Source organism: Pelophylax lessonae, assembly GCF_965119305.1.
Source record: "Pelophylax lessonae genome assembly, chromosome: 5".
NCBI lineage: Eukaryota > Metazoa > Chordata > Amphibia > Anura > Ranidae > Pelophylax > Pelophylax lessonae.
Genome location: NC_138772.1, coordinates 337877195 through 337903480, shown reverse-complemented (window position 1 = coordinate 337903480; position 26286 = coordinate 337877195). Strand labels below are relative to the sequence as shown.

Here is a 26286-nt window from a genome sequence, read left to right as displayed (position 1 = left end):
AGACACAGCAATATGAACAAGATGAAAGACAAGCACCAATCGCTTACATTGTCAATTGAAAACAAATGTAGCATAAATCATCTATACAGTATAGATGATTTATGCTACATTTGTTTTCAATTGACAATGTAAGCGATTGGTGCTTGTCTTTCATCTTGTTCATATTGTGTCTTGTGTATTAATAATAGTAACGAATGTTTAATATTGCATTTGATGAGCAGTATATGTTTTCTTATATGCTTTAATTACATTTTGCATTTTTTTTTTTTAGGAATTCTGCCCCCACACCAGGAGACCCATCCTGTGGTGATGGTACACAGGAAGGAGCAGTTTTACGATGTTCACCAAGCTCTGCAGGTTATGCGCTTCATCAATGACGCTACTCCCCAGATAGAGGTGTTCCTCCGTATGCACCAACTGGAGACAGGGAAATTGTCTCCAAGCCACACTTACTTTCTGGTATGCCTAATGATTTACAATGCATTTATTAAAGCAATAAATGTGTGCTGCGTTATTGCATTTATTTGCAGTTGTGTGAGTAAACGTTATTTCTCTTACGTCCTCCGACAGTCGCCGCCTCTTCATATTCGTCACATATGGGGTATTAGACTTTGCTCCGAAGGAGTAGCTAGGCAACAGAATATGTTAACAATAAAGCTTTAACATATCCCACCCTCAAGGGGTGGTCCCCTCAGTCAATACCCTCCTACTTCCTGCAACCATATCTCAGTTTTAATGTCTAGCTTGTCAGGAGTGGCTGGCTCTCTCTGTGCTGGGACTTTCTGTCCCAGACTCTTTCTAATTTTTAATATTTTGTTTGAGTTTTCTCTCTATCTTTACTTAGCTGTTATTTTTGTCAGCATTAGTTAGTTCTTCGGACGAAGAGGATCATGCGGACTGGGTCTCGGGCTGATCCCCCTGGTCGCAGGTCGTGGGTCAGTGGCTTCCCAGTCTGCCATCGAGCGTTCAGCCAGGTAACGCTCCTGGCACAGTGAACGACCCATCCCTGTTCGGTGCAGGGATGATTGGTGAGGTGGCTACCTCACCGGACGCTGTGCGGTTTCTTAACCTCCATTGTGTGCGTCTTGAATTGCGACTCTCCCTGCCTCATGTGCAGCGGCTTGTTCGCCTGTGCGGGTTCCCCACGCCATGTGAGGTAAGTGTATTTATGTGGGGACCTGTCTGTCTGGGAGGGTCTCAGTCTGGGACTGTGTAACCTGCCTTTAATCACACTGCTTGTCTCCCTATCTCTCGGCTGCATGCTGTGGGCTGCAAGGGGGGGGGGGAGCTGTATGACACTGTGTGTGTCAGGCTGGGCAGTGTGAGAAGCTGTGTGCTGTGGGGCATGTTTTTTCTTGGCATGTTTGGGCATATACAGCGATCGCTGCGGCGATCTAACATGTATCCTTATATTGGGATGTAATGTGTGTGTTTTTATGCACTGTGGAGCGGCGTTTTCGGCGCCAAACGACGCCATTTTACCGGCGCCCGCTCCGGCCGCATGGTTTACATGCACGGCGGCCATTTTCTTGTAGCCTCCATAGGCTTACATAGAGCGCCCTGGCAGCATCACTTCCTCTTTCCAGGAACACCGATCGAGGCAGCAGCAGCAGCGGGGTCTCCTCAGGTTTTATCCTTCTGTTCTTGCTATCCATTGCCTGTATTCAGTTTGTATATTCCCTGTGGGGGTCTCATTGTGCCTGAGTGTGGTGCGGTGGGCTGCGCTTGCCGCGCTTGCAAAAAGGGGGCAGTTAACCCTTGGTTGTCTGGCATTACAGGGGCAATGGATTCTCAGGAGGGCAAGTTTCCTACAGTATTGGTGGAAAGCCAGGGGACCGCTGTTTCCCCCCCAGGGGGGGATTTGGCCGCTGTTGTGGCTGGCCTTGCTGCCCAGGTGCAAATGCTGGTGGCTGCTCAATCTACTAAACGGCCCAGAGTTGCTCTGTCCTCTGATTCTGAGGGTGAAGGTGATGGGGCTGTTCTGGCAGGGACCTCCTTATCGGGGTCCCGCTCCTCTCTTGATCTAGTGGGGTCTGAGGTAGAGGCTGAAGTTGAGGGGGTTGATAATTCTCCCCCTGGCTCGCCTGAAGAGCTTGCAATCATGGATGAGTTGAATGCTTCCATTAAGCAAACGCTGCGTTTGCAGGACGAAGTGTGTCCCCCCGCTGCCTTGGCGGCTTATGGGACGCAGAGAAAACGCAGGACGCCGCAGGTTTTTCCCTGCAATGCTGATTTTCAGCGCGCTGTTAAGGATCAATGGCGCGATCTGCGCAAACCTTTTGCGGTACCAAGTAAATTCAAGCTGCGTTATCCTTTCTCGCCTGCCACTGATGAACGGTGGTGTGTACCTCCACCAGTGGATCATGCAATTGCGGTTTTGAACAAAGCCACTGCGATTCCTGCTGAGGGTTCCCCTGTTTTCCGTGATGCCACGGATAGGAGACTGGAGTCTCTTGCCCGTCATACTTATTCTGTTACGGGTTCTATGCTTAAGGCTCTGTTTGCTTCTCTCATGGCGGCCCAGGCGATCGCAAGTTGGACGCAGATGCTTAGGCGCGTCCTAGTGGCCGATTCGGCCTCGGCGGCGACCCTGGATATGGTGGATCAGATCCACCAGGGTGTCATGTATCTGTGTGATGCGGACCTGGACCTGATTCCGTTGGCTGCACGTGTGCACAGCGTGGCGGTGTTGTCTCGCCGTCTGGTTTGGTTGAAATGTTGGTCGGTGGACCAATCTTCGCGTAAGACCTTAGCCAATCTGCCTTATGATGGGTCTCGCCTTTTTGGGGAGTCCCTGGATGTGTTGATTAAGGGGATCACCGGGGGTAAGAGCACTCTCTTGCCCAATTTCCCCAAGGCTAAGGGGGCTTCTGGGAAGAAGCATGCTAATTTTCGGCCCCCTCAGGGGTCCTTTCGTGCCTTTCGGCCGCACTACAAGGGCAAACCGTTCAAAGGCCAAGGCTCTCAGAAGAAGCCCTGGTCTGGGAAACAGAAGTCCGGCCAATCCGGACCTGCAGCCCATAACAGTTCGGCCTGAAGGGGCGCCCTCACCCAGTTTTGGGGTGGGGGGACGCTTGCTCGGTTTTCTTCAGCCCTGGTTGGCCCGTGTGCGGGACAGATGGGTTCTGGAAATCGTTCGATCTGGTTACAAGATCGAGTTTCTCTCTCGGCCGGAGAGCAGATTTTTTCCCTCAAATCTTCAACTGTCTCCAGAGCGCCTGCGGGATCTACACCTGGCGGTGCGGGACCTGAGGGCTCAGGGAGTGGTGGTTCCGGTGCCTCATCGGGACAGATTTCGGGGGTTTTATTCCAATCTGTTCACCGTGCCCAGGAAGGAGGGCAAGGTTCGTCCGATTCTGGACTTGAAGGCTCTGAACCGCTCTGTGCGGGTTCGCAAGTTCCGCATGGAATCCCTGCGCTCGGTGGTGGCTGCCCTCGTTCCGGGGGAATTCATGGCCTCTATCGATTTGAAGGATGCGTACCTTCACATCCCCATATTCGAGGGTCATCAGAGATACCTTCGATTTGCCATTGCGGAGGATCACTACCAGTTCGTGGCGTTGCCCTTTGGTCTCGCCTCGGCTCCGCGGGTCTTCACCAAGGTGCTTGCACCGGTTCTGGCATTATTGAGGGCCCAGGGCATTTCTGTCCTGGGGTATCTGGACGACATTCTGGTTCGGTCTGCGACCAGACAGGGTCTGGAGGAGGACCTGTCTGTCACAATGCAAACTCTGCAGGAGTTTGGTTGGACGATAAATGTCCCAAAGTCGACACTGAGTCCGTCGGTTCGTCTCCCCTATCTGGGAATGATACTGGACTCGGTGCAGGCGAAGGTCTTCCTGCCGGAAGACAAACTCAGGACTCTTCAGGAGGAAGTCAGGTCCCTCAGGGACGTTCCACAATCGTCTCTGCGGACGTGTATGAGATGTCTGGGATTGATGGTCTCGGCCTTCGAGGCGATTCCTTTCGCGCAGTTTCACACGCGGGGTCTCCAAGCGGAGATCCTGTCCAGGTGGGACGGGCGACCTCAATCTCTGGATCTTCAGATCTCGTTGAGTCATCGCACCAGGGAAAACCTTCTGTGGTGGCTCCAGTCCCCGTTGGTGTCCGGGGGCAAGTCGTTTCGTCCGATCTCGTGGACGGTAATCACCACGGATGCCAGCCTGTCGGGCTGGGGTGGTGTTCTGGGCGTTCTGTCCGCCCAGGGGACCTGGTCGGAGGGGGAGTCTTCCCTCCCGATCAACATTCTGGAATTGCGTGCGATAAGGCTCTGTCTTCATCGCTGGACGGACCGGCTGCAGGGCTGCCCGGTTCGGGTGCAGACGGACAATGCCACGGCGGTGGCCTACATCAACCACCAAGGGGGCACCAGGAGTGCCCGAGCGGCTCGAGAAGTGGCCGACATTCTATCTTGGGCCGAGACTCATGTCCCGGCGATAACGGCGGTTCACATTCCGGGAGTGGAGAACTGGCAGGCGGACTATCTGAGTCGCCAGACCCTGGATCAGGGGGAATGGTCTCTCCACCCGACTGTCTTCCAGATGTTGTGCGCGAAGTGGGGTCTTCCAGATGTGGACCTGTTCGCGCCTCAACTACAAGGTGAAGAGGTTCGTGGCAAGGACGCGCGACCCTCGGGCAGACGCGTCGGACGCGTTAGTGGCCCCGTGGCATCAGTACAGGCTGATGTACGCGTTTCCACCGATTCAGTTGCTGTCCAGGTTCCTTCGCAGGTTACACTCGGAACGCAGCACGGTGATTCTTGTGGCACCGGACTGGCCTCGCCGGTCCTGGTACGCAGACCTCGTGAATCTGGCGGTCGACGCCCCTTGGCGTCTGCCTCTTCGAGACGATCTACTGTCTCAAGGACCGATTTACCATCCTGCTTTACAGTCGCTGGCTTTGACGGCCTGGCTGTTGAGACCGAGGTCCTGAAGGAGAAGGGTCTCTCTCCAGAGGTCGTTCATACTTTGATCAACGCGAGGAAGTCTTCCTCGGGGAAGGTTTATTACCGTACTTGGAAGGCATATTTTGCCTGGTGTGAGTCCAGGGGGTTTTCACCCCGCACGTACTCGGTTTCCCGTGTGCTGTCTTTCCTTCAGACGGCTGTCGATCAGCGTTTGGCGCTGGCTACGATAAAGGGTCAGGTGTCTGCGCTGGCCGTTCTGTTTCAACGTCCCGTGGCTTCCAACTCCTTGGTTGGCACCTTTATTCAGGGTGTGCGGCATCTGGTTCCTCCTAGGAGGGATCCTTTGCCCCCTTGGGACTTGAATCTCGTTCTATCTGTGTTACAACGTGCTCCTTTTGAACAGATCAGGGAGATCTCGTTGTCTATGTTGTCCAAAAAGGTCGCCTTTTTGGTGGCGATCACTTCGGCTCGCAGAGTGTCGGAACTGGCGGCTTTGTCCTGCAAGTCTCCGTACCTGGTTGTTCATTTGGATAAGGTGGTCTTGCGACCTAATCCTTCTTTTCTGCCGAAACGAGTTTCGGAATTCCATCTTAACGAGGATATTGTTTTGCCTTCGTTGTGCACGAAGCCTAAACATCCAAAGGAGATGAGATTGCACTCTCTGGATGTTGTTCGGGCGATAAGGGTTTACCTTAAATCGACTGAGTCTTTTCGTAAGACGGACTCCTTGTTTGTTCTTCCAGAGGGTCCTCGGAAGGGCATGGCGGCTTCGGCCTCTACCATCGCCAAATGGATCAGGCAGACCATTGAACAGGCCTATGCCTTGCAGGGGAAGGTTCCCCCTGTGCCTGTGAAGGCGCACTCTACTAGATCTCTGAGTACGTCTTGGGCCTGCCGTCATGGGGCTTCTGTAGCCCAGGTGTGTAAGGCGGCGACTTGGTCGACCGTGCACACTTTCACAAAATTCTACAAAGTAGATGTTCAGGCATCGGCGGATGCTTCCTTTGGCCGCAAGGTTCTTAGTGCGGCTGTTCCCTAGGGTCCCTTGTGGGGACTCCTGGCTGTTGGGATAGTTTTTTGTATCCCCTGGGTTTTTTGTTTTTTCCTGGGTTGTTGCTCCTGTTGAGCACTTATTTTTGCTGTTGCCCAGCTGGTTTCCTTCCTTTGGTAAGGTTCCTTTCTTTGATGTGGAGACTGCGTTGCCTTTCGGCGCGGATGCGTTTCCCACCCCTCATGTTTGCACTGCTTTGGGACGTCCCCATATGTGACGAATATGAAGAGGCGGCGACTGTCGGAGGACGTAAGAGAAAACGGAATTTTTGTAAAATCTTACCTGTAAAATTCCTTTCTCTGAGTCCTCCGACAGTCGCCGCCCCCGCCCCTCTTTTGGGGTTTGAATGTATACTCTACTGCTATTCCACTAAAACTGAGATATGGTTGCAGGAAGTAGGAGGGTATTGACTGAGGGGACCACCCCTTGAGGGTGGGATATGTTAAAGCTTTATTGTTAACATATTCTGTTGCCTAGCTACTCCTTCGGAGCAAAGTCTAATACCCCATATGTGACGAATATGAAGAGGCGGCGACTGTCGGAGGACTCAGAGAAAGGAATTTTACAGGTAAGATTTTACAAAAATTCCGTTTTCTTTGTAGATTACGGGGTTGATTTACCAGAACTTGAGAGTGCAAAATCCTGGTGCACCTCTAAACCAATAAAAAAAACAAGCGCTTCCCTGTTGTTTTTTTTTTTTTATTGTCAAAGTTTAATTGAATAAGCTGAAGTTAGAAGCTGATTGGACCAGATTTTGTACTCCAGTTTGAGTAAATCAACCCCTATAAATGTTGGGACCATGTAAAATGTCAACTGCTCAGCAACAAATCCCTAGAATTGCTGCATCACAGACCTTTCATTGACTGCAGTACATTTATTTCTAGCAACAAAAATGCTAAGGAGAGCTATTACTGTATTTAGCAGTAACAAATCACTCATGTGACAAGACCCATATAACTAACTGTATTAGAAAGCAGTACTGAAGGTATAGGTGAACTGTAGGATTCCAAGCAAGGGGGCAGGTGTTCATAGTGACAAACTACCAAAATAACTTCTGTAAATCCCTGACATTTAATGGAATTTGCTGACCTACAGATAACAAGAACCAACAACCCAGTGGTGTGCAGTCACATATTGTACAATATCTTGAAGTTTAATTCATACATTTTAGCAGTGCCATATAGCCATACCAAATACATTTTCAGATGATCCATGTATATGATTTACACATGCTTTCCTAAAGCCAATGTTGAAAAAAATATATTGTTTTCCAGGAACCAGAGGATGAGTTCTTCCTGGCCATAGCTAACATGATGGAGGAGATGGTTGATGATGAGGTAGATTGCTATTGGCTCACCAAAAATTTTGTGCATCATTTGGAAACCAAGTTTAAAGATTCGCAAGCTGCGATGGTATGTATACAGTGTTCCTGTAACCAGAAATTGAGGGGAACTGTGTTAATATAGTACCCCCTCAATTATTCAATATTTCCACCGACTGAGTTGTTGTTTTTACCTGATGAGTAGATTTAATCTTCACCTACCTGTCCTGCTAGCCTAATCCCTATACCTGCTCTTTCACACACTACAGCCAGAAGGAAAGGTAGCACAGCCTAACATCCTATAAGAAGTGGCTGCGCCCTTCCTACAGTGCCTTGTGAAAGTATTCGGCCCCCTTGAACTTTTAAACCTTTTGCCACATTTCAGGCTTCAAACATAAAGATATAAAACTAATTTTTTGTGAAGAATCAACAACAAGTGGGACACAATCATGAAGTGGAACGAAATTTATTGGATATGTCAAACTTTTTTAACAAATAAAAAACTGAAAAATTGGGCGTGCAAAATTATTCATCCCCCTTCAGTTAATACTTTGTAGCGCCACCTTTTGCTGTGATTACAGCTGTAAGTCACTTGGGGTATGTCTCTATCAGTTTTGCACATTGAGAGACTGAAAATTTTTGCCCATTCCTCCTTGCAAAACAGCTCGAGCTCAGTGAGGTTGGATGGAGAGCGTTTGTGAACAGCAGTTTTCAGTTCTTTCCACAGATTCTCGATTGGATTCAGGTCTGGACTTTGACTTGGCCATTCTAACACCTGGATATGTTTATTTGTGAACCATTCCAATGTAGATTTTGCTTTATGTTTTGGATCATTGTCTTGTTGGAAGACAAATCTCTGTCCCAGTCTCAGGTCTTTTGCAGACTCCATCAGGTTTTCTTCCAGAATGGTCCTGTATTTGGCTCCATCCATCTTCCCATCAATTTTAACCATCTTCCCTGTCCCTGCTGAAGAAAAGCAGGCCCAAACCATGATGCTGCCACCACCATGTTTGACAGTGGGCATGGTGTGTTCAGGTTGATGAGCTGTGTTGCTTTTACGCCAAACATAACGTTTTGCATTGTTGCCAAAAAGTTCGGTTTTGGTTTCATCTGACCAGAGCACCTTCTTCCACGTTTGGTGTGTATCCCAGGTGGCTTGTGGCAAACGTTAAATGACACTTTTTATGGATATCTTTAAGAAATGGCTTTCTTCTTGCCACTCTTCCATAAAGGCCAGATTTGTGCAGTATACGACTGATTGTTGTCCTATGGACAGAGTCTCCCACCTCAGCTGTAGATCTCTGCAGTTCATCCAGAGTGATCATGGGCCTCTTGGCTGCATCTCTGATCAGTCTTCTCCTTGTATGAGCTGAAAGTTTAGAGGGACGGCCAGGTCTTCGTAGATTTGCAGTGGTCTGATACTCCTTCCATTTCAATATTATCGCTTGCACAGTGCTCCTTGGGATGTTTAAAGCTTGGGAAATCTTTTTGTATCCAAATCCGGCTTTAAACTTCTCCATAACAGTATCTCGGACCTTCCTAGTGTGTTCCTTGTTCTTCATGATTCTCTCTGCACTTTAAACGGACCTCTGAGACTATCACAGTGCAGGTGCATTTATACGGAGACTTGATTACACACAGGTGGATTCTATTTATCATCATTAGTCATTTAGGTCAACATTGGATCATTCAGAGACCCTCACTGAACTTCTGGAGAGAGTTTGCTGCACTGAAAGTAAAGGGGCTGAATAATTTTGCACGCCAATTTTTCAGTTTTTTTATTTGTTAAAGTTTGAAATATCCAATAAATTTCGTTCCACTTCATGATTGTGTCCCACTTGTTGTTTGTTCTTCACAAAAATTAGTTTTATATCTTTATGTTTGAAGCCTGAAATGTGGCAAAAGGTCGCGAAGTTCAAGGGGGCCGAATACTTTCGCAAGGCACTGTATGCAGGGTTTTTTTCTGCTTCATAATGGTTGTTCTTTCTTTCTTGCTTCTTCTCAGAATGGAAGTCTGTGATTTAGCCAACTTGCTGGAAACAATTTACTTACAACCCCAACTCCACAAAAAAAAAAGTTGGGATGCTGTGTAAACTCTACATAAAAACAGAATGCAATGCTTTGCAAATCTCATAAACCCATATATTATTCACATTTGAAAAAAGAAAACACATCAAATGTTTAAACTGAGATAATGTACAATTTTAAGGAAAAAAAAAAAAAAAGGTAATTTTGAAATTGATGGTAGCAACACATACTCAGAAAGTTTGGGTTAGGGTAGCAAAAAGCTGGCAAAGTAAGTGATACCAACAAGTGCTGGAAGAAGATATTGCAACTAATTTGGTTACTTGGCAACAGGTCAGTAACCTGATTGGGTATCAAAGGGCATCTTAGAGCGTCAAAACTTTTCAGGAGTAAAGATGGGCAGAGGTTCACCAGTCAAAATTTACGTCTATAAATTGTCCAACAATTTCAGAATAATGTTCCTAGTTGTAGAATTGCAAAGACTTTAAATATATCCACAGTATATAATATCTTTAAAAGATTCATAGAATCTGGAGAAATCTCTATTCGCAAGGGACAAGGCTGAAACGGATTATTGGCTGCCTGTGATCTTCGGTCCCTCAGAAGGCACTGCATTAAAAACAGGCATGGTTCTGTGATGGATATCTCTGCATGGGCTCAGATATACTTCCAAAAATCACTGCCTATGAACACAGTTCCCTGTGTCATCCAAAAAATGCAAGCTAAAGCTCGATCATGCAAGGAAGAAGACATATGTGAACATGATCCAGAAACGTCGCCATTTTCCCTGGGCCACAGCTCATTTAAAATGGAAACCTGTTCTGTGGTCAGACGTATTGAAATTTGACATTCGTTTTGGCAACCATAGGTGCCCTCTAGCCTAAAGAGCAGAGGGACCTCCTGGCATATCAGCACTCAGTTCAAAAGCCTGCATCTCTCATTGTAGGGGGGTGCATTAGTGCGTATGGAATAGGCAGCTGGCAGATCTGGAAAGGCACCATCAATGCTGAAAGATGCACCCAGGTTTTAGAGTAGAATATGCTCAGGCAGAAATGGGACAACATTCCTTTCCCAAAACTCAGTCCCCAGACATTTACAGAGTGTTATAAGAAGAGGGTATGCTACCCCGGGGTAATTGTGGCCCTGTCCTGACTTTTTTTTAGAATTAGGGTTGTACTTTGCCAGCTTTTTGTTGTTTAGTCCCAACTTTTTTCAGACTTGTTGCTGCCTTCAATTTAGAAATTCCTTATGTATTTTTCTTAAAATGCTACAATTTATCAGTTTAAACACTTGATGTGTTTTCTATTGTGAATAAAATATGGATTTAAAAAATTTGCAAAATCATTGCATTCTGTTTTTAATGTAGATTTTTTTCCTCAGTGTGCAAACTTCTTCTTCTTCTTTTTTTTTTTTTTTTTTTTTTTGAATTGGGGTTGTATTATGTGGCTGATATTTTACCTCAACAGTTGTTAAGTAAGGAGGCAGAATAACTGAAAAGTGAGTACTGGATAATATAGTGGCAAACCCACCTGTTAGAGTACTCTCGGCTCTCTTGGAGTCTACATGCAGAAAAAATATAATTACTGTTTATTACAAGCAATTGTATGCTGTGTCCTGGTACTACTGAGGGTACTAGGCATGTCAAGGCTGAACGTTAGGCAAACGGCTAAGTACACAGTTGTAATACTAATATATTTACTGTTTTACCTGTCCATGTTCAGCAATTCAGTTGTCACCTTTCTGCTTCTACCTGGTTCATGGGCAATGAATGAGCCTCCTCACCTCTGTTCAGTTAGTGTAAAGTGATCTAGAAATCCAGTAAAAGCAGGAATAATAATAGTAGAGTGATGTTCCTATCAGTGCAGTGTGGTAGAGGTATGTGGATTACAAAAGTAGACAAACAAAATTTTAGTTCCATCGGAGTGTAAAACCGTAAATAAATATCTATTACAAATGAGTAATTACAAATTAAAATACATTTTGTTAGTGCAATATCTGTTTGTTCTCCCGTATGAAGTGCCAGTGCCCACAGTTTAGCAGATAGATGGATGCTGCATACTTAAGGTGAAATATGCATTGCTTTTTCTCCATAGAGAAGTGAAAGATCAGGGTCTGCCAGCAAGATGGAAAATCTGTGTGTGTCTGTTTTTATGGATTGCTCTTTACCAGGAAAAAAACACTCATGTCCTTCCAAGAGATGATTGCTCGCTTGCATGGATTGGGTTATGTGTGTCCCTAAAGTGGCGAAGCTGAGGTAACTGAAGGTCTGCAAGTGGTATCGGCTAGGTGTTTATTTATTAAAGTGGATGTAAACCCTTATATATACCCAGTGAAGTGAACAGCCTCAGATGATACACAGAGATAAAACAAATCTCCCTACATAAGTTTTATTTGTATATCTGCTGTCTTCAGCTTTCTACACTGTTTAGAATGTGAACATTGTGTTAGAACATTTTCCTGTTCCAGCAGTGGGTGTGGAGTCTAGGCATACACTGTGTGACAGCTGATTGGAGGAAAGGCACACATCCCCCCCCCCCCCTCTCCACATAGGCAGAGGAAGGAAGAAACATGCAGAGCTGTGCTGTGACTACATCAGCTCTCTTCTAATCTATCTCTATGCACCCACCCCGACACAAATTTCCAGCTGTTTTTACCTCCTGTGTCGGAGAACTTGTCAGAAGTTATCATGCTGATAACAAAGGAACGGAGGAGCAGCAAGACAGGGGACTTAGGGCTTTGGAGAGTGATAAGTAAACACTACACAATTTGCCCAGGTCAAATTTTCATAAATGGGGTTTACATCCACTTTAAGTAGTGCCCAGCTATATCTATGACAGGGGACTTGGGCAACAATGATGTATAAAGTACAGTAATCCATAGCACATCACTTTTTCTTTCATCAGTTTAATATAACAATGTGTAAAGTGCATTTTGTTAAACACCCCTGGTAATATCATTGGGTCTTCTTACTATAGCTATACAAATGCCATTCTTTTTTGCAGCAAAAAGGATTTGAACATTACTTAAACTTAGAGGACAGCAGATTAGTGGCTCATCTGAAGACGTGCAATGCTTTGGAAAAGCTGCCATATGACTTGTGGTTCAGGAAGTGCTTTGCTGGTTGTTTACCTGCATCCAGTTTGCAAAGGTACAAATATATTTACTTTACTTTGTGCTCAGCTACTTTATGGTTGAGGCTTTAAAGGAAACCTGTCAAGAGATCACAGATCAGGAGCTTTTATGCAGAAAGGAAATTCAGAACTAACTGGCATATTTTGGGTTAATACCAAAGTATGGTAGACAAAGTCTGGCTGACATCCAGACGATAAGCATTTTCCAAAATAGCAGTAGTAGCCCTTGTATTTCACGTATGTTTCCTTTTTAATTAACCTTCATGTTTAAAAATGTTTTTTTTTTTTTTTTTTTTTTTTGTATTACCCAAGCTGGGATGGAGAATTCTTCAGAATTTTGTTGGATACTGCATTTTCTGCATTCTTTGTGTTGCTGTGAGGAAGTATGTAATATGCTATTTTTAGATTGTTCAGTAGAGAAATTTCCAGATTAAATTGGCGGTTGCCATCAGTAGGTACACCCAGCTTACCCATTTTAACCACTTGCTGACCAGCAGTTTAACATTTACTGCTAGCCAGCGCTTTGTTGTTCCCCCCTGCAACGTACGGGTATGTCAGGGGGGAACCTCCAGATTTACAGGCGTGCGCCCCCTGCTTCTCATGCTGTGGTTGGACACAGCATGAGTTTGTCAGCAGGCTCACAGCCAATGATTTTGGCTGTGAACCTGCTGATGGCTTTGGCCAACCACAGAACACAGATCTAACTGGTTCTTCTCCCTGATTTCACTTACAGTTTCAGAGCTGAGGTCAGGAAGCAAAGCCATCAAGTCTGAGAGTAAAATCAGCACACAATATACACTTGTTAGGCACACATTTAACCCTTTCATTGCCCTCCTAAACGCCCCTGACACCCAGCCATTGCCATTAGTACAGTGACAGCATACAGTATGATCACTGTATTAGTGTCACTAGCAACGTCAGATAATGTCATTTATGGTCCCTCCCTAGCCAGTGTCAGAACTAAACTAGTGCCCCAATAGTATAGTGTCCTCAAAAATGCAATAAATGTTAGCAGGATCAGCCCAGATCACTGCTAGCACTTGCGTTTAGCCTCCTACCCCCTCCTACAACTGCAGTAATCCATAATTTTTTTTCTGATCACAGCCACCTCTGATATGTTGTCTGCCAGATCAGGCCTGATCTCTGCTAGCACTGGCAGATCATTTTATTTCTAGTGCACAAGCAGTCCTTGATTGCTAGCCAGGAACTCTTTTTCCCATAGTCACCACTCAGTACCTGTAAAGTCAGTGCCCGAAATGTTTAAATAAATTATATCTAGTGAGGAGGCATACAGGATTATGAGCATGATGGATGAGAGCGAAGGGGAGGCCTCACTGTCAGAATCAGGCAATAATGCTCCACAAACTCCATACATCATATGCCCATGTTCCCCGCTGCAATGGCCAGGAAAAGATATAAGATAATAATATTGCGTTTATACATTTAATGATTGTAACCTCTGTCGTCCCCCGGGGTTACCCTGACTATGATCGGCTCCACAAAATTTGCCCCCCCATGAATTAAATGTCCCAGAAATTTGCAGATGTGTAAATGCCCAACAAGACATCTGCATAGATGAGTCCCTTGTACATTTTACTGGCAGTCTTGCAATCAAGCAATATCGCCCCAGCAAATGTGCCAGATATAGGGTCAAAATGTACAATGAGCGAGCCACAGGCTATACATACCACTTTAGAATTTGAGGGAAAACACAGTCAAGTGAAGTCCCGGATGCCCATACTACATGGGGAGCAGTAGTAGGATAGTATGGGACTTGCTGTCACCCTTGTTCTGTATGGGGTAGCATTTGTACGTGGACAACTTTTATGCAAGCGTGCCAATCACATGGGCTTCCCCCAATGGCTCGTTAACACGCCACTTAGCGGGGGGAAAACCTGCTTGCAGAAGAACTACTAGCAGTAAAATGGAAGGATAACCATGATGTATTCATGTTTTCCTTTCACCCAGACACGATGGTCCAAATTCACATGGCATCTGGTGTAGTTGAAAAGCCTCTCTGCATCCATAATTTATATATAGGAGGTGTGAACTTCTATGACGAAATGATGATGTCGTATTTAGACTCCCGCAGAGGTAGACACTAGTACAAAAACATGTCTATATATTTATTTCAATTGGCTTTATACAGATTGTTTTTGTTATTTACAAAGCTACTGGAGGAAATGGATGCTTCCTAAAATTTCAGAAAGCAATCCTCTCAGCCCTTTTCTATCTAGAAGGCGCTGTGACCCAAAGCCCAAATCCAGATGCCGTTAGCCAGCTGCATGAGAGGCATTTTCCAGATGTCCTTCAACCTACGTACCTCAACACAAAGGTCACCCCAAAAAACATGTTGTATCTGTGGGAGACGCAGAAAAGGATGTGAGACTTTATTTTCTTTGTCCTTCCTGTCCTGACCAACCTGCCCTCTGCATCAAGGACTGCTTCCTGTCGCTACCACACTGTTGTGAACTATGAGTCTAGGGTACAGCACAGCACAGTATGAGGTCCATGCAATTCTGCACAAGAAGGGTCTTTAAAGAGGTTAGGTAGTCGGGAAACTAACACTGACAGGCTGACCCCCCCATCCCTTCAACCTCTGCAGAAATGCTGGCAGCACTCATACGTCTATTTCCCAAAGACAGCCTCTGGATATGACGCTGAGCACGTGCACTCAACTCTTTGGTCGACCATGGCGAGAACTATCCTGGTAAACCACTGTATGGTCTTGGCCACCGTGCTGCAGCTCAGTTTCAGGCTCTTGGCAATTTTCTTATAGCCTAGGCCATCTTTATGTAGAGCAACCATTATTTTTTTTTCAGATCCTCAGTTCAAGAGTTCTTTGCCATGAGGTGCCATGTTGAATTTCCAGGGACCAATATGAGAGAGTGAGAGTGACAACGCCAAATGTAACACACCTGAGACCTTGTAACACTAATGAGTCACATGACACCGGAGAGGGAAAATGTCTAAATGGGCCCACTTTTTGTATATTATATATGCCATAAAGTGCTCACGTACTCAGTGCCACAAACTAAATTAAAGTTAACTCCTACTTTGGTAGGAAATAAATATTAAAGTGCTGTAGTGTTAAACCTGTGAAGCAGTGAATACCTAATGCATTGTAGGTGCAATGTGTGATGAATGATTAAATATAAAATATATAATATCAAGTGAATATATAATTAAATTAATTACAATTGAATAAATATAATGTAATAAATATATAAATAGATCAATATTCCTTCAAATCAGATATATCTAAATTAGTAGAAAGTGCTATGGTGCCAAAAATCAATCCAAAATAAATAGTTTGTGATTCTTTAAAGTGTTGGTGTTATTCCCAAGTATATAAGGGTATAAGAAGCCAAAATCATAGGTGATGCTTTGCTAATTTCTTACTTAGCTGTGCTCTGTGCGATGATGCAGTGCTCCTATCAGAATTGCACTCACCGCAATGCTTTCCCCTGTAAAGGGGTAGCAGGCTCTGCACAGCAATAAAGATGGTCCAGGAGATCCTGCGGTTATGCCTCTATTGATTCCAGCCCGACTATGGCTCTGTTGCTGGTCCTGGTGTGTGTGGGTATCTCCACGCTAACACTCTGGCCCTTCCTGGTATTTCTGGGGTTTCTCACACGTTGCCCCACATAAAGAAGAGTAAACCGACCATAGTGTAGTAATTTGAAACATATATTTAATAAAATTAAATATCCACTCACAGTTTCAGATCGGTATGAACAGCAATCTCGCTCGATAGGCGTACGGATACCCGGACATCCGGTCCGTACGCCTATCGAGTGAGATTGCTGTTCATACTTATCTGAAACTGTGAGTGGATATTTAATTTTATTAAATATATATTTCAAATTACTACACTAGAAACATAGAAACATAGAATGTGTCGGCAGATAAGAACCATTTGGCCCATCTAGTCTGCCCAATATATCTGAATCCTATGAATAGTCCCTGGCCCTATCTTATATGAAGGATAGCCTTATGCCTATCCCATGCATGCTTAAACTCCTTCACTGTGTTTGCAGCTACCACTTCTGCAGGAAGGTTATTCCATGCATCCACTACTCTCTCAGTAAAGTAATACTTCCTCATATTACTTTTAAACCTTTGCCCCTCTAATTTAAAACTGTGTCCTCTTGTGGTAGTTTTTCTTCTCTTAAAATATGCTCTCCTCCTTTACCGAGTTGATTCCCTTTATGTATTTAAAAGTTTCAATCATATCCCCTCTGTCTCTTCTTTCTTCCAAGCTATACATGTTAAGGTCCTTTAACCTTTCCTGGTAAGTTTTTTCCTGCAATCCATGTACTAGTTTAGTAGCTCTTCTCTGAACTCTCTCTATAGTATCTATATCCTTCTGGAGATATGGCCTCCAGTACTGCGCACAATACTCCAAGTGAGGTCTCACCAGTGTTCTGTACAGCGGCATAAGCACTTCTCTCTTTCTACTCCTTATACCTCTCCCTATACATCCAAGCATTCTGCTGGCATTTCGTGCTGCTCTATTACATTGTCTTCCCACCTTTAAGTCTTCTGAAATAATTACTCCTAAATCCCTTTCCTCAGATACTGAGGTCAGGACTGTGTCAAATATTCTATATTCTGCCCTTGGGTTTTTACGCCCCAGGTGCATTATCTTGCACTTATCCACATTAAATTTCAGTTGCCAGAGTTCTGACCATTCTTCTAGTTTTCCTAAATCCTTTTCCATTTGGCGTTTCCCTCCAGGAACATCAACCCTGTTACATATCTTTGTGTCATCAGCAAAAAGACAAACCTTACCATCGAGGCCTTTTGCAATATCACTTATGAAGATATTAAACAAAATTGGTCCCAGTACAGATCCCTGAGGTACCCCACTGGTAACATTACCTTGTTCTGAATGTTCTCCATTGACTACAACCCTCTGTTGTCTGTCACTCAGCCACTGCCTAATCCACTCAACAATATGGGAGTCCATGCTCAATGACTGCAGTTTATTGATAAGTCTTCTATGTGGGACAGTGTCAAAAGCCTTACTAAAATCTAGATATGCAATGTCTACTGCACCTCCACCGTCTATTACTTTAGTCACCCAGTCAAAAAAATCTATAAGATTTGTTTGACATGATCTCCCTGAAGTAAACCCATGTTGTTTTTCATCTTGCAATCCATGGGATTTAAGATGTTCCACAATCCTATCCTTTAATAGGGTTTCCATTAATTTGCCTACTATTGATGTCAGACTCACTGGTCTATAGTTGCTCGATTCCTCCCTACTACCTTTCTTGTGAATGGGCACAACATTTGCCAATTTCCAATCTTCCGGGACGACTCCTGTTACTAATGATTGGTTAAATAGATCTGTTAATGGTTTTGCCAGCTCACCACTAAGCTCTTTTAATAATCTTGGGTGTATCTCATCAGGACCCTGTGACTTATTTGTCTTCACTTTAGACAGCAATCTTAGAACGTCTTCCTCTGTAAAGACACATGCATCAAATGATTCATTAGTCATCCTTTCAAGTGGAGGTCCTTCTCCTTCTTTTTCTTCTGTAAAAACTGAACAGAAGTATTCATTAAGGCAGTCGGCTAGCCCTTTATTCTCTTCTACATACCTTCCGTCCTTTGTTTTTAATTTAGTTATTCCTTGTTTTAATTTCCTTTTTTCATTTATATATCTGAAGAATGTCTTATCCCCCTTTTTCATAGACTGAGCTAGTTTTTCTTCTGCCTGCGCTTTAGAAGTTCTTATAACTTGCTTGGCCTCTTTCTGCCTAATCTTGTAGATTTCCTTATCTTCATTGCTCTGGGTTTTTTTATAATTACAAAATGCTAGCTTTTTATTTTTAATGATTTGGGCCACTTCTGCTGAGTACCACAGTGGTCTCTTCCTTTTTTTGCTTTTACTGACAAGTCTAATGCAATTTTCTGTTGCCTTCAATAATGCACCTTTTAAGTAGTCCCATTTCTCCTGGACTCCATGTAATCCGTTCCAGTCTGATAAGGACTCATTTATGACTAATTTCATTTTTGAAAAGTCTGTTTTTCTAAAATCTAAAACTTTTGTTTTTGTGTGGTGTGACTCTTTCACAGTTCTTATATTAAACCACACTGACTGGTGATCACTAGATCCCAAGGTTTCGCCTACAATGACATCATATACCGAATCCCCATTTGTGAATACCAAATCCAAAATGGCCTCCCTCCGGGTTGGCTCCTCAACCACTTGTTGCAGAGACAACCCGAGTAGGGAATTTAGAATATCTGTACTCCTGGTAGAACTTGCTATTTTGGTTTTCCAGTTTATATCTGGAAGATTGAAATCTCCCATAATGATAACTTCTCCTTTCATTGTCATTTTAGCTATTTCTTCAACTAGTAGATCATCTAGTTCTTTAACTTGACCAGGTGGTCTATATATCGCACCTACACGAGTTACTGCATGATTAGCAAACTGCAACGTAACCCAAACTGACTCTATGTTGGCCTCACCAACTTGTATTAGGTTAGATTTAATGCTATCTTTCACATACAGGGCCACTCCTCCTTTCTTGCCTTCTCTGTCTCTTCTGTATAAAGAGTACCCTGGTATGGTTATGTCCCAGTCATTTCTTTCATTAAACCATGTCTCCGTAACAGCCACAAAATCTACATTCTCAGATGCCATTATTGACCCAAGTTCATTGATTTTTTTACCTAAACTGCGAGCATTTGTAGACAGGACTCTGAGCTTATCATTTCTTAACCTCTGTGCTTCTGACCTGTTCTGGCATTGTTTCGGGGGGCAATTGGACTCTTGTATTTCCACTCTTTTGCCCCCCCCCCCCCTCCTAGTTTAAATACTCTTTCGCAAATTCTTGGAGTTGTTCACTAAGTACATTTGTTCCTTTGAGAGAAAGATGCAAACCATCTTTTTTGTACAGTTCCTTTCTATTCCAAGTAGAGCTATCATGAGAAACAAAGCCAAATCCTTGCTCTTGACACCATTTACTAAGCCATATGTTGAACTCCTTTATGCGCCTCTGCCTATCATTCTGAACATTATGCACAGGCAGAACTTCAGAAAATGAAATGGTGGATGCAAAATCCTGTACGTCATTTCCAAGTGTGATAAAAGATTTTTTCACCTCTGACACTTCATTGCAAGCCAGGTCATTTGTCCCTAGATGGACAAGAACATCCACGTCCCCTTCCTGCTTTGCTTGCTTAACAATATTAATAATACGTCTTCTATCTCGCCTAGCAGTAGCACCAGGGAGACATCTCACAGAACCATTTTCTTTAAGCTCCACACTTCTTATGATTGAATCACCCAGCAACAGCTGCTTCCTTTGAGACTTCACTTTATCTTTTTTGTCCTTGGCTGCAGTCTTGCATACATTAGACATAGGAGTCGATGGTTTCTCACCCTCTGTGCTTGAGTCCATATCCATGTTGTCCTTACATTCTGAGAGTGCTGCAAATGAATTTTGGAGAACCACCGACTGTGAGACTTGTCTTCTATCCACCACTCTAAGTCTTCCAGAGCCTACAGTAACCCATCTGCCATTTCTGGGGGTCCTCTGTGGCAGTGGCATTGCAGCAGTCCCAGTTGGAGTATGTTTAACAGATAATTTAAATATCTCTGATTTCAAAAATGCAATTTCCTGCGACAGTAAGGAGAATTGCCTACAGATCTGACAGCATCCGAATCTCCAAAGAGTGGAACATGAAATAAATGCACAACAATTCCTGCACTGAACCAAGTCTGCATTTTAAAGAGGAGAAAAAAAAAAAAAAATTTGTGATTTTAAGTCAAACAAATCTTACCTCCTTTTTTTTTTCGTTTTCCACCTTCCAGCCTACCTCCTGACTATCTTCTGCAATATCTCTTCACTGTACTTAAAATGGTGTACTTGCAATGGTGTACTTGCAGCTAATTGAATTAGGCCAGCTAATTAGTATTTCTCTATATATACACACTCCTTCACAGCTCCTCCCCCAGCAACAATTGTAACACCTTAATGGGCTAGTCTCATTAGCAAATGCAAATAGCAAACACCTGACCAAATTCCTTTCCCCTTCTCAAGCAATAGCCAGCAAAAAATACAGATGAGTCAGTTGCAAACTCCAAGCCAATCTCTTGCAGTATCTATTCAATCTCTTCAGTTTCCTGCAATATTTCTTCACTGTACTTAAAATGGTGTACTTGCAATGGTGTACTTGCAGCTAATTGCTATGGTCGGTTTACTCTTCTTTATGTGGGGCAACGTGTGAGAACCGCGTGAGATACCCCAGAAATACCAGGAAGGGCCAGAGTGTTAGCGTGGAGATACCCACACACACCAGGACCAGCACCAGAGCCATAATTGGGCTGGAATCAATAGAGGCATAACCGCAGGATCTCCTGGACCATCTTCATTGCTGTGCAGAGCCTGCTACCCCTTTTACAGGGGAAAGCTTTGCGGTGAGTGCAATTCTGATAGGAGCACTGCATCACCGCACAGAGCACAGCTAAGTAAGAAATTAGCAAAGCATCACCTATGATTTTTGCTTCTTATACCCTTCTATACTTGGGAATAACACCAGCACTAGATCACAAACTATTTATTTTGGACAGATTTTTGGCACCATAGCACTTTCTACTAATTTTGATATATCTGATCATGTAAGGTTGTTTACCTTATTGCAGAGAATGCATTAAGGTTAAAAAAAAAAGTTTGCCATTACAACCACTTTAAGTAAGCTTCAACACCCCTTAAAAGTCTGTTTAGCAGCTTAACTACTTAAATACAGAGCAATTTCACCCCCCTTCCTGCCCAGGCAAATTTTCAGCTTTAAGTGCTCGCACTTTGAATGACAATTGTGTGGTCATACAACACTGTACCCAAATACATTTTTCTTCACACAAATGGAGTTTTCTTTTGATGGTATTTATTCACCGATGGGTTTTTTATTTTTTGCTAAAAAAAAAAAAAAAACGAAAAGACCAAAAATTTTGAAAAGAAAAAATGTTTACTTAATTTCTGTCAGAGAATTTTGTAAATAAGTAATTTTTCACCTCAACTGATGTGACCTGATGAGGCGGCACTGATAGATGGCACCTACAGGCAATGATAGGTGGCATTGATGCGCGGGCACTGAAAGGCGGCACAGACTGGTGGCACTGTTGGGGCTGCATTGAATTTCGAGCACTGGGCGCTGTCATATAACATCGTCCCATAATGAGAGCCACACCGATCTACCATAATTTGAAGGTGGGGGGCAGCAAAAGGTTAAAGTGAAAATTGGCACTCCCATTAAGATCTGTTTAATATTCCAAAACTGGTGCTGAAGCATGCCTGTGCAGTAGAGTCTTACTTCCATCTACAGCCAGAAGATACAGAGAGACAGATCGCATAGACTTCTATGGGGCCTAAAGCGTTTGTTACTCCAAAACTTCATATTCCTGATATGTGTCTGCTGTACTTTATACTTGTATTAGAAACTATCCTGTTCTGTTTGTATTGCTTCTTTTGTGTGAAATCCCTGGTGTTCCTGCCAGTCCCTCTGCTTTCCTATGAAAAACTGACCAGCAGAGCACAGTGTGGTCAGTTCTTTAGCTATGCTGGGAACTCAGTGTGCTCTCCTCCAGTGATCAGACTTGTCCTGACACGCCCCTGCTGCACAGCCATTCACTGGGAAGCTCAGCGTACTGCTGCTCCTCCTCCCCCAGCTCCTATGCAGCTGAGAAGAGAGATAATGTGATCACTTTTAAAAAAAGGTCTTTTATAATGTTTTTTATATCTATACAAAAATGTTTTGCCTTTCATTTCTATTTTAAACTGAATGGGTTGTCTTATAAAGTGACCATTTACAATCACGTCAATTTCATACGGCTGGGGATGCAAATAATCCCTGGATTCTGAGGTTTTCTGATCCAGGCAAGTATGCATCTCTGGAGGGGAGAGGGGTAGGATCTGTTAGTTGAGCTTAAAGGGTCAAACAGGATAAGTGCTCTTTCTCTGAAAATGCACTTATCCTTTTAATGCTTCGACCAAAGCTGATCAAAACATGCTAAACGTTTTGAAAATATTTGCTTTACACACTTCTACAAGCTGGAGTCTGTGTGAACAAGTAAATCTGTCCCTCAATTTTTATTGATCTAAGTTTTCTGTGTTGGCTTTGTGTGTATGCACACTGTCCTTTTTTACAGGTCACTTTTTTTGTTTTACTTTTTAATGCCGTTGTGCCTCCTCTTCTAACATCTGCTGTTTTCATCAACCTGTCTGTAGGGTGTGGGACAAACTGGTTAGTGGATCCTGCAAGATTCTTGTATTTGTTGCTGTGGAGATCATGATAACTTTTAAAATGAAAGTTACGGCCTTGAATAAATCCGATAGTATTAATGAATTTTTAATAAAGGTAAGCAAGTCAAATCTACTGTGTCTACTGAGCCATGTTAAAAACAGTTGTTTTTTTTTTCTGCTCTCCACAAACAACCTATAACATAATCACTTTCAATATGTTTATTAAATGTTTAGTAAATCATAGTAAATCAAACCCTTTTCTTTCTTTAAAGGCAATTAGTGATTGGGTATTCTTTGCAAAGTTAATTTTCACCACATTCTCCAAATATTATAAGGCTACTATATGGTTAAAGCGGTGTTCAAGCTGGGAAAAAAAATGTAAAGTCTGCAGCTACAAATACTATAGCTGCTGACTTTTAATGTATAGACACTTACCTGTCAAGGGAGCCCACGATGTCGGCACCCTAGCACATTTTTGGATTGGCAGCAGGGTTCTGCCGTCGCCATTTGTTGTACTCGGCTTCACAGCCAGTTCCCTACTGTGCCTGGCGGTGTGGGAAGGAGGAGAGGGGATCTTCCGAGGGACAGTCTGTCTCCCGAAAGTGAGGGAGGGTACCTGTCAAAAACAGGTACCCGTTCCCCCGCCCCCCCCCCCCCCAAAGGTGCCAAATGTAGCACTGGAGGGGGGGGGGGGTAGCAGATGAGTGGAAGGTCCACTCTTGGGTGGAACTTTGTTTTAAGGGAAAAAACAGGAGGGGGGTTCCAAGGGGTGTTTTTCATAGGGGTCTAATAATGGGACCCCGCCACCAAATATGGGACATTGTTCTACAATAGCCGCATTGTCTGAAACATTGTTAAGAAGCATTTCGGATATATATTTGCTAATTTAGAAGGAAATAAGATCCACCTGAAAATCTTTTCTTGAAAGTGATGGGGAAGAGGTGGGATGTGGAGGGAAAGGGATTACTGTATTAGTATTTTAATGTTAAATGCTTACCTTAGTTGGGGAAAAAAAATGCTTTTATAAAAAAACATATTCCCTTGTGGGATCATACCAGTGGCCTGTGGACCACTAGTGTTCCCCAGGGGTTCTGCTGCAAATCAACATTGTGCCAAATGTGTGCCGCCTAATGTGGTTACCGGTGTTGTTCTCAATGCACATTGACAGTCGATACTGTTAGCGCACATTGATAAACCTCCTTTGTAGTTCTAGTTCCTGTGAACTCAGAGAGATAGCTGGATAAGGAGATGAGATCCAAAGATAAGTTTGTGTAAGGCAGAGTGTGATGCAGGGTACAGGGTTGGGGCAGAGGGCGGAATTGTGTGTGTGTGTGTGTATAAGGCAGCAGTGTGATCCAGGGGCAGAGAGCCAGAGCATTGTATGTATAAGGCATAGAAATTCACAAAAAAGGTCCACGGGATTCAAACTTGTGAGTTTAGTGGTCCGTGAGGTTCGAAAGGTTGGCGACCACTGATATAGACTATTCGTGCCATTCTTTCATAGATCTAGTTTAATCTATGATTCTCTCTTTTCCTAAAAGGGTAGTTTGGATGTAGGATTAGTAAATTTAAATGCAATTTTTTTGTCCTGGTGATGTGAAGCACTAATATTCAAAAGATGTCATAGCCAAAATGGTCTTTGTTTCATGAATGCTGTGTAAGAATTGCATCATTTCATTACTGAAGAAACTTTACCAGTATTATTCAAATGGTCCTTTGTGAGAATACCTTTTTATGATCAATAAAATAACCTATTCTGAATCTACCTTTTATCCACCATTTAAATGCATTAATATCCATTTCAGATGGGATTCTTTGAATATTAAAGGGAGGGGCTATATATATAGAATGCAATAAAAAAATAATCTACAAGTGGAGTGCCAGATATTAGGTGAGTGAGATAATGTTGGAGGAAAGACACTGGTCTTTAAAGTTATTGTAAAGTCAGAAGGTTTTCAGGCAAAATGCCTGAAAATTGCCCAAAACTGTATACAAGTCAGCAGGTAGATCAAGCCTACCTTTTCGTTACAGAAAGCCACAGGTTTTTATTGTGTACCATTACAACCTTCCAGCCATAAGCATCCTAACAACCAGTGGTTTCATCAGGGATGATAAGAAGGTTGTTTATCGCCTGCACAGCATCCTTGTTTGACACTTCTATGCCCCTCTCTGTCAACACTGGGGTCACATTAGCTGAGTGATGGAGAGAAACCGAGGGAGAGGAGAAACACTGGAATACTAGTTGGTACCGGTGTGCAAAAGTGTATTTGCTTTGTTAGAATAAATCACCTCTTAAACCTGGGTGTCCTCCGTGTGTTGATGTTGCTGCATTGTAAAGCTATTCGAATCATTTTTTACATTTTAGAATGGGGTGCCTTGAGACTATCCATAATTTTAAAGGGTTACGAATGGGCAATTTTGGGACTTTGAATGAGACCAGGCTTGTGTCTCCATCCCTGTGATAGAAATAAAGGAAAGTCCCAATCTTTTTTCCTTTATAATTTTAAAGGGTGCCTTGCCTAAAAAAAGGTTGAGAAACACTGGTTTAGAGTGAGGACTTTTTGAATGTTTTAATCCCCTCTCGCTATAATCAATATGGTTATACTGTCTTGTTGGTTTCCAAGCCGTACCCCATAAGAGGCCATGGATTTCCACACACTGCATTAATGATGACCAAACATTCTGAAACAGTTTGTAAAAATGGAAATGAAAGAAAAAGTACTGCAGCCAAAGAAAAGCAAATCCAAATTTTCAGGAGGAGCTAAACAAAGGCAGCCTCTTTATTTTTTTCAGTATTTTTTGCTGTTTTTAACACTTGATTTTGTTCTTCTCTAGATTCCTGAAGACAACACGGATCCAATTGTGAATAAAGCTATAGATCTGTGGCATAAGCACTGTGGGATTCCTGCTCATTCTGTATAAAGATTTTTTAACAGATGGTCACCGATTTTTGTATATATCTGTTCAGATGTTCAGCCTCCCCCTGGTTATTTATTTATAACTTGTATATTGACCAATAAAATGTGAATATTTAGAGTTTCCAAATATGTTTAACTTGGTACCTTCATATTGTATTTCTTTTTAATACAGAATTCAAGCAAGCAGCTCACGTGAAAACAAATATGGTTGAACTATTTTACCTGGTGCATACAGGTTTGTGATCTAGGTTCATTTTCCAAGCAGGGTCTTGACCTAGCCGATTTACACCAAAAATGACTAGACATAGCCCGGTCCAGACTCCAGTCCAGTTTGTCACTGTAATCTCAAGGTCATTTCTGTGCTGTTCCCTTCTTCAAGCAATTGTGTCAGGAGACGAGAAAAATAAATGATAGCCTCCCCAAGCTAAACTTTACGGGGAGAGGATTTGAAGGGGTTTCCAGACTCTGGCTTTGTTCCTGGTTAGCTGCTTTTGAAGAGTCCTTGAGTCTCCTGAACCCAGACGTTTGTGAATTATTTGGTGCCTCCTTTGTTTTCACATATTTCTTGGTATAGCAGTTACTTTGAATTCACCAGTTTTCAGAATAATATTGAGGAAGGTGCAGGTTACTTTCAATGGAAGGCAATAGCTATCCTGCATAGAAAAGCAGTAA

At 43.4% G+C, this 26286-nt stretch overlaps 1 protein-coding gene across 2 annotated transcripts in view; it reads left to right on the top strand.

Annotated features, from left to right (window-relative positions):
* Window positions 1–25741, top strand: part of LOC309555510 (TBC1 domain family member 7-like) — a 33107-nt gene extending 7366 nt beyond the window's left edge. For both annotated transcript variants that reach the window (XM_082257552.1, XM_082257551.1), the window contains 5 exons: window positions 272–459; window positions 7232–7369; window positions 12306–12451; window positions 22682–22811; window positions 25532–25741. In XM_082257552.1, coding sequence (XP_082113678.1) covers window positions 272–459; window positions 7232–7369; window positions 12306–12451; window positions 22682–22811; window positions 25532–25618 — 689 coding nt within the window. In that variant the 3' untranslated portion in view covers window positions 25619–25741. The remainder of the gene's footprint in view (window positions 1–271; window positions 460–7231; window positions 7370–12305; window positions 12452–22681; window positions 22812–25531) is intronic.
* The last annotated feature ends 545 nt before the right edge of the window (window positions 25742–26286 follow it).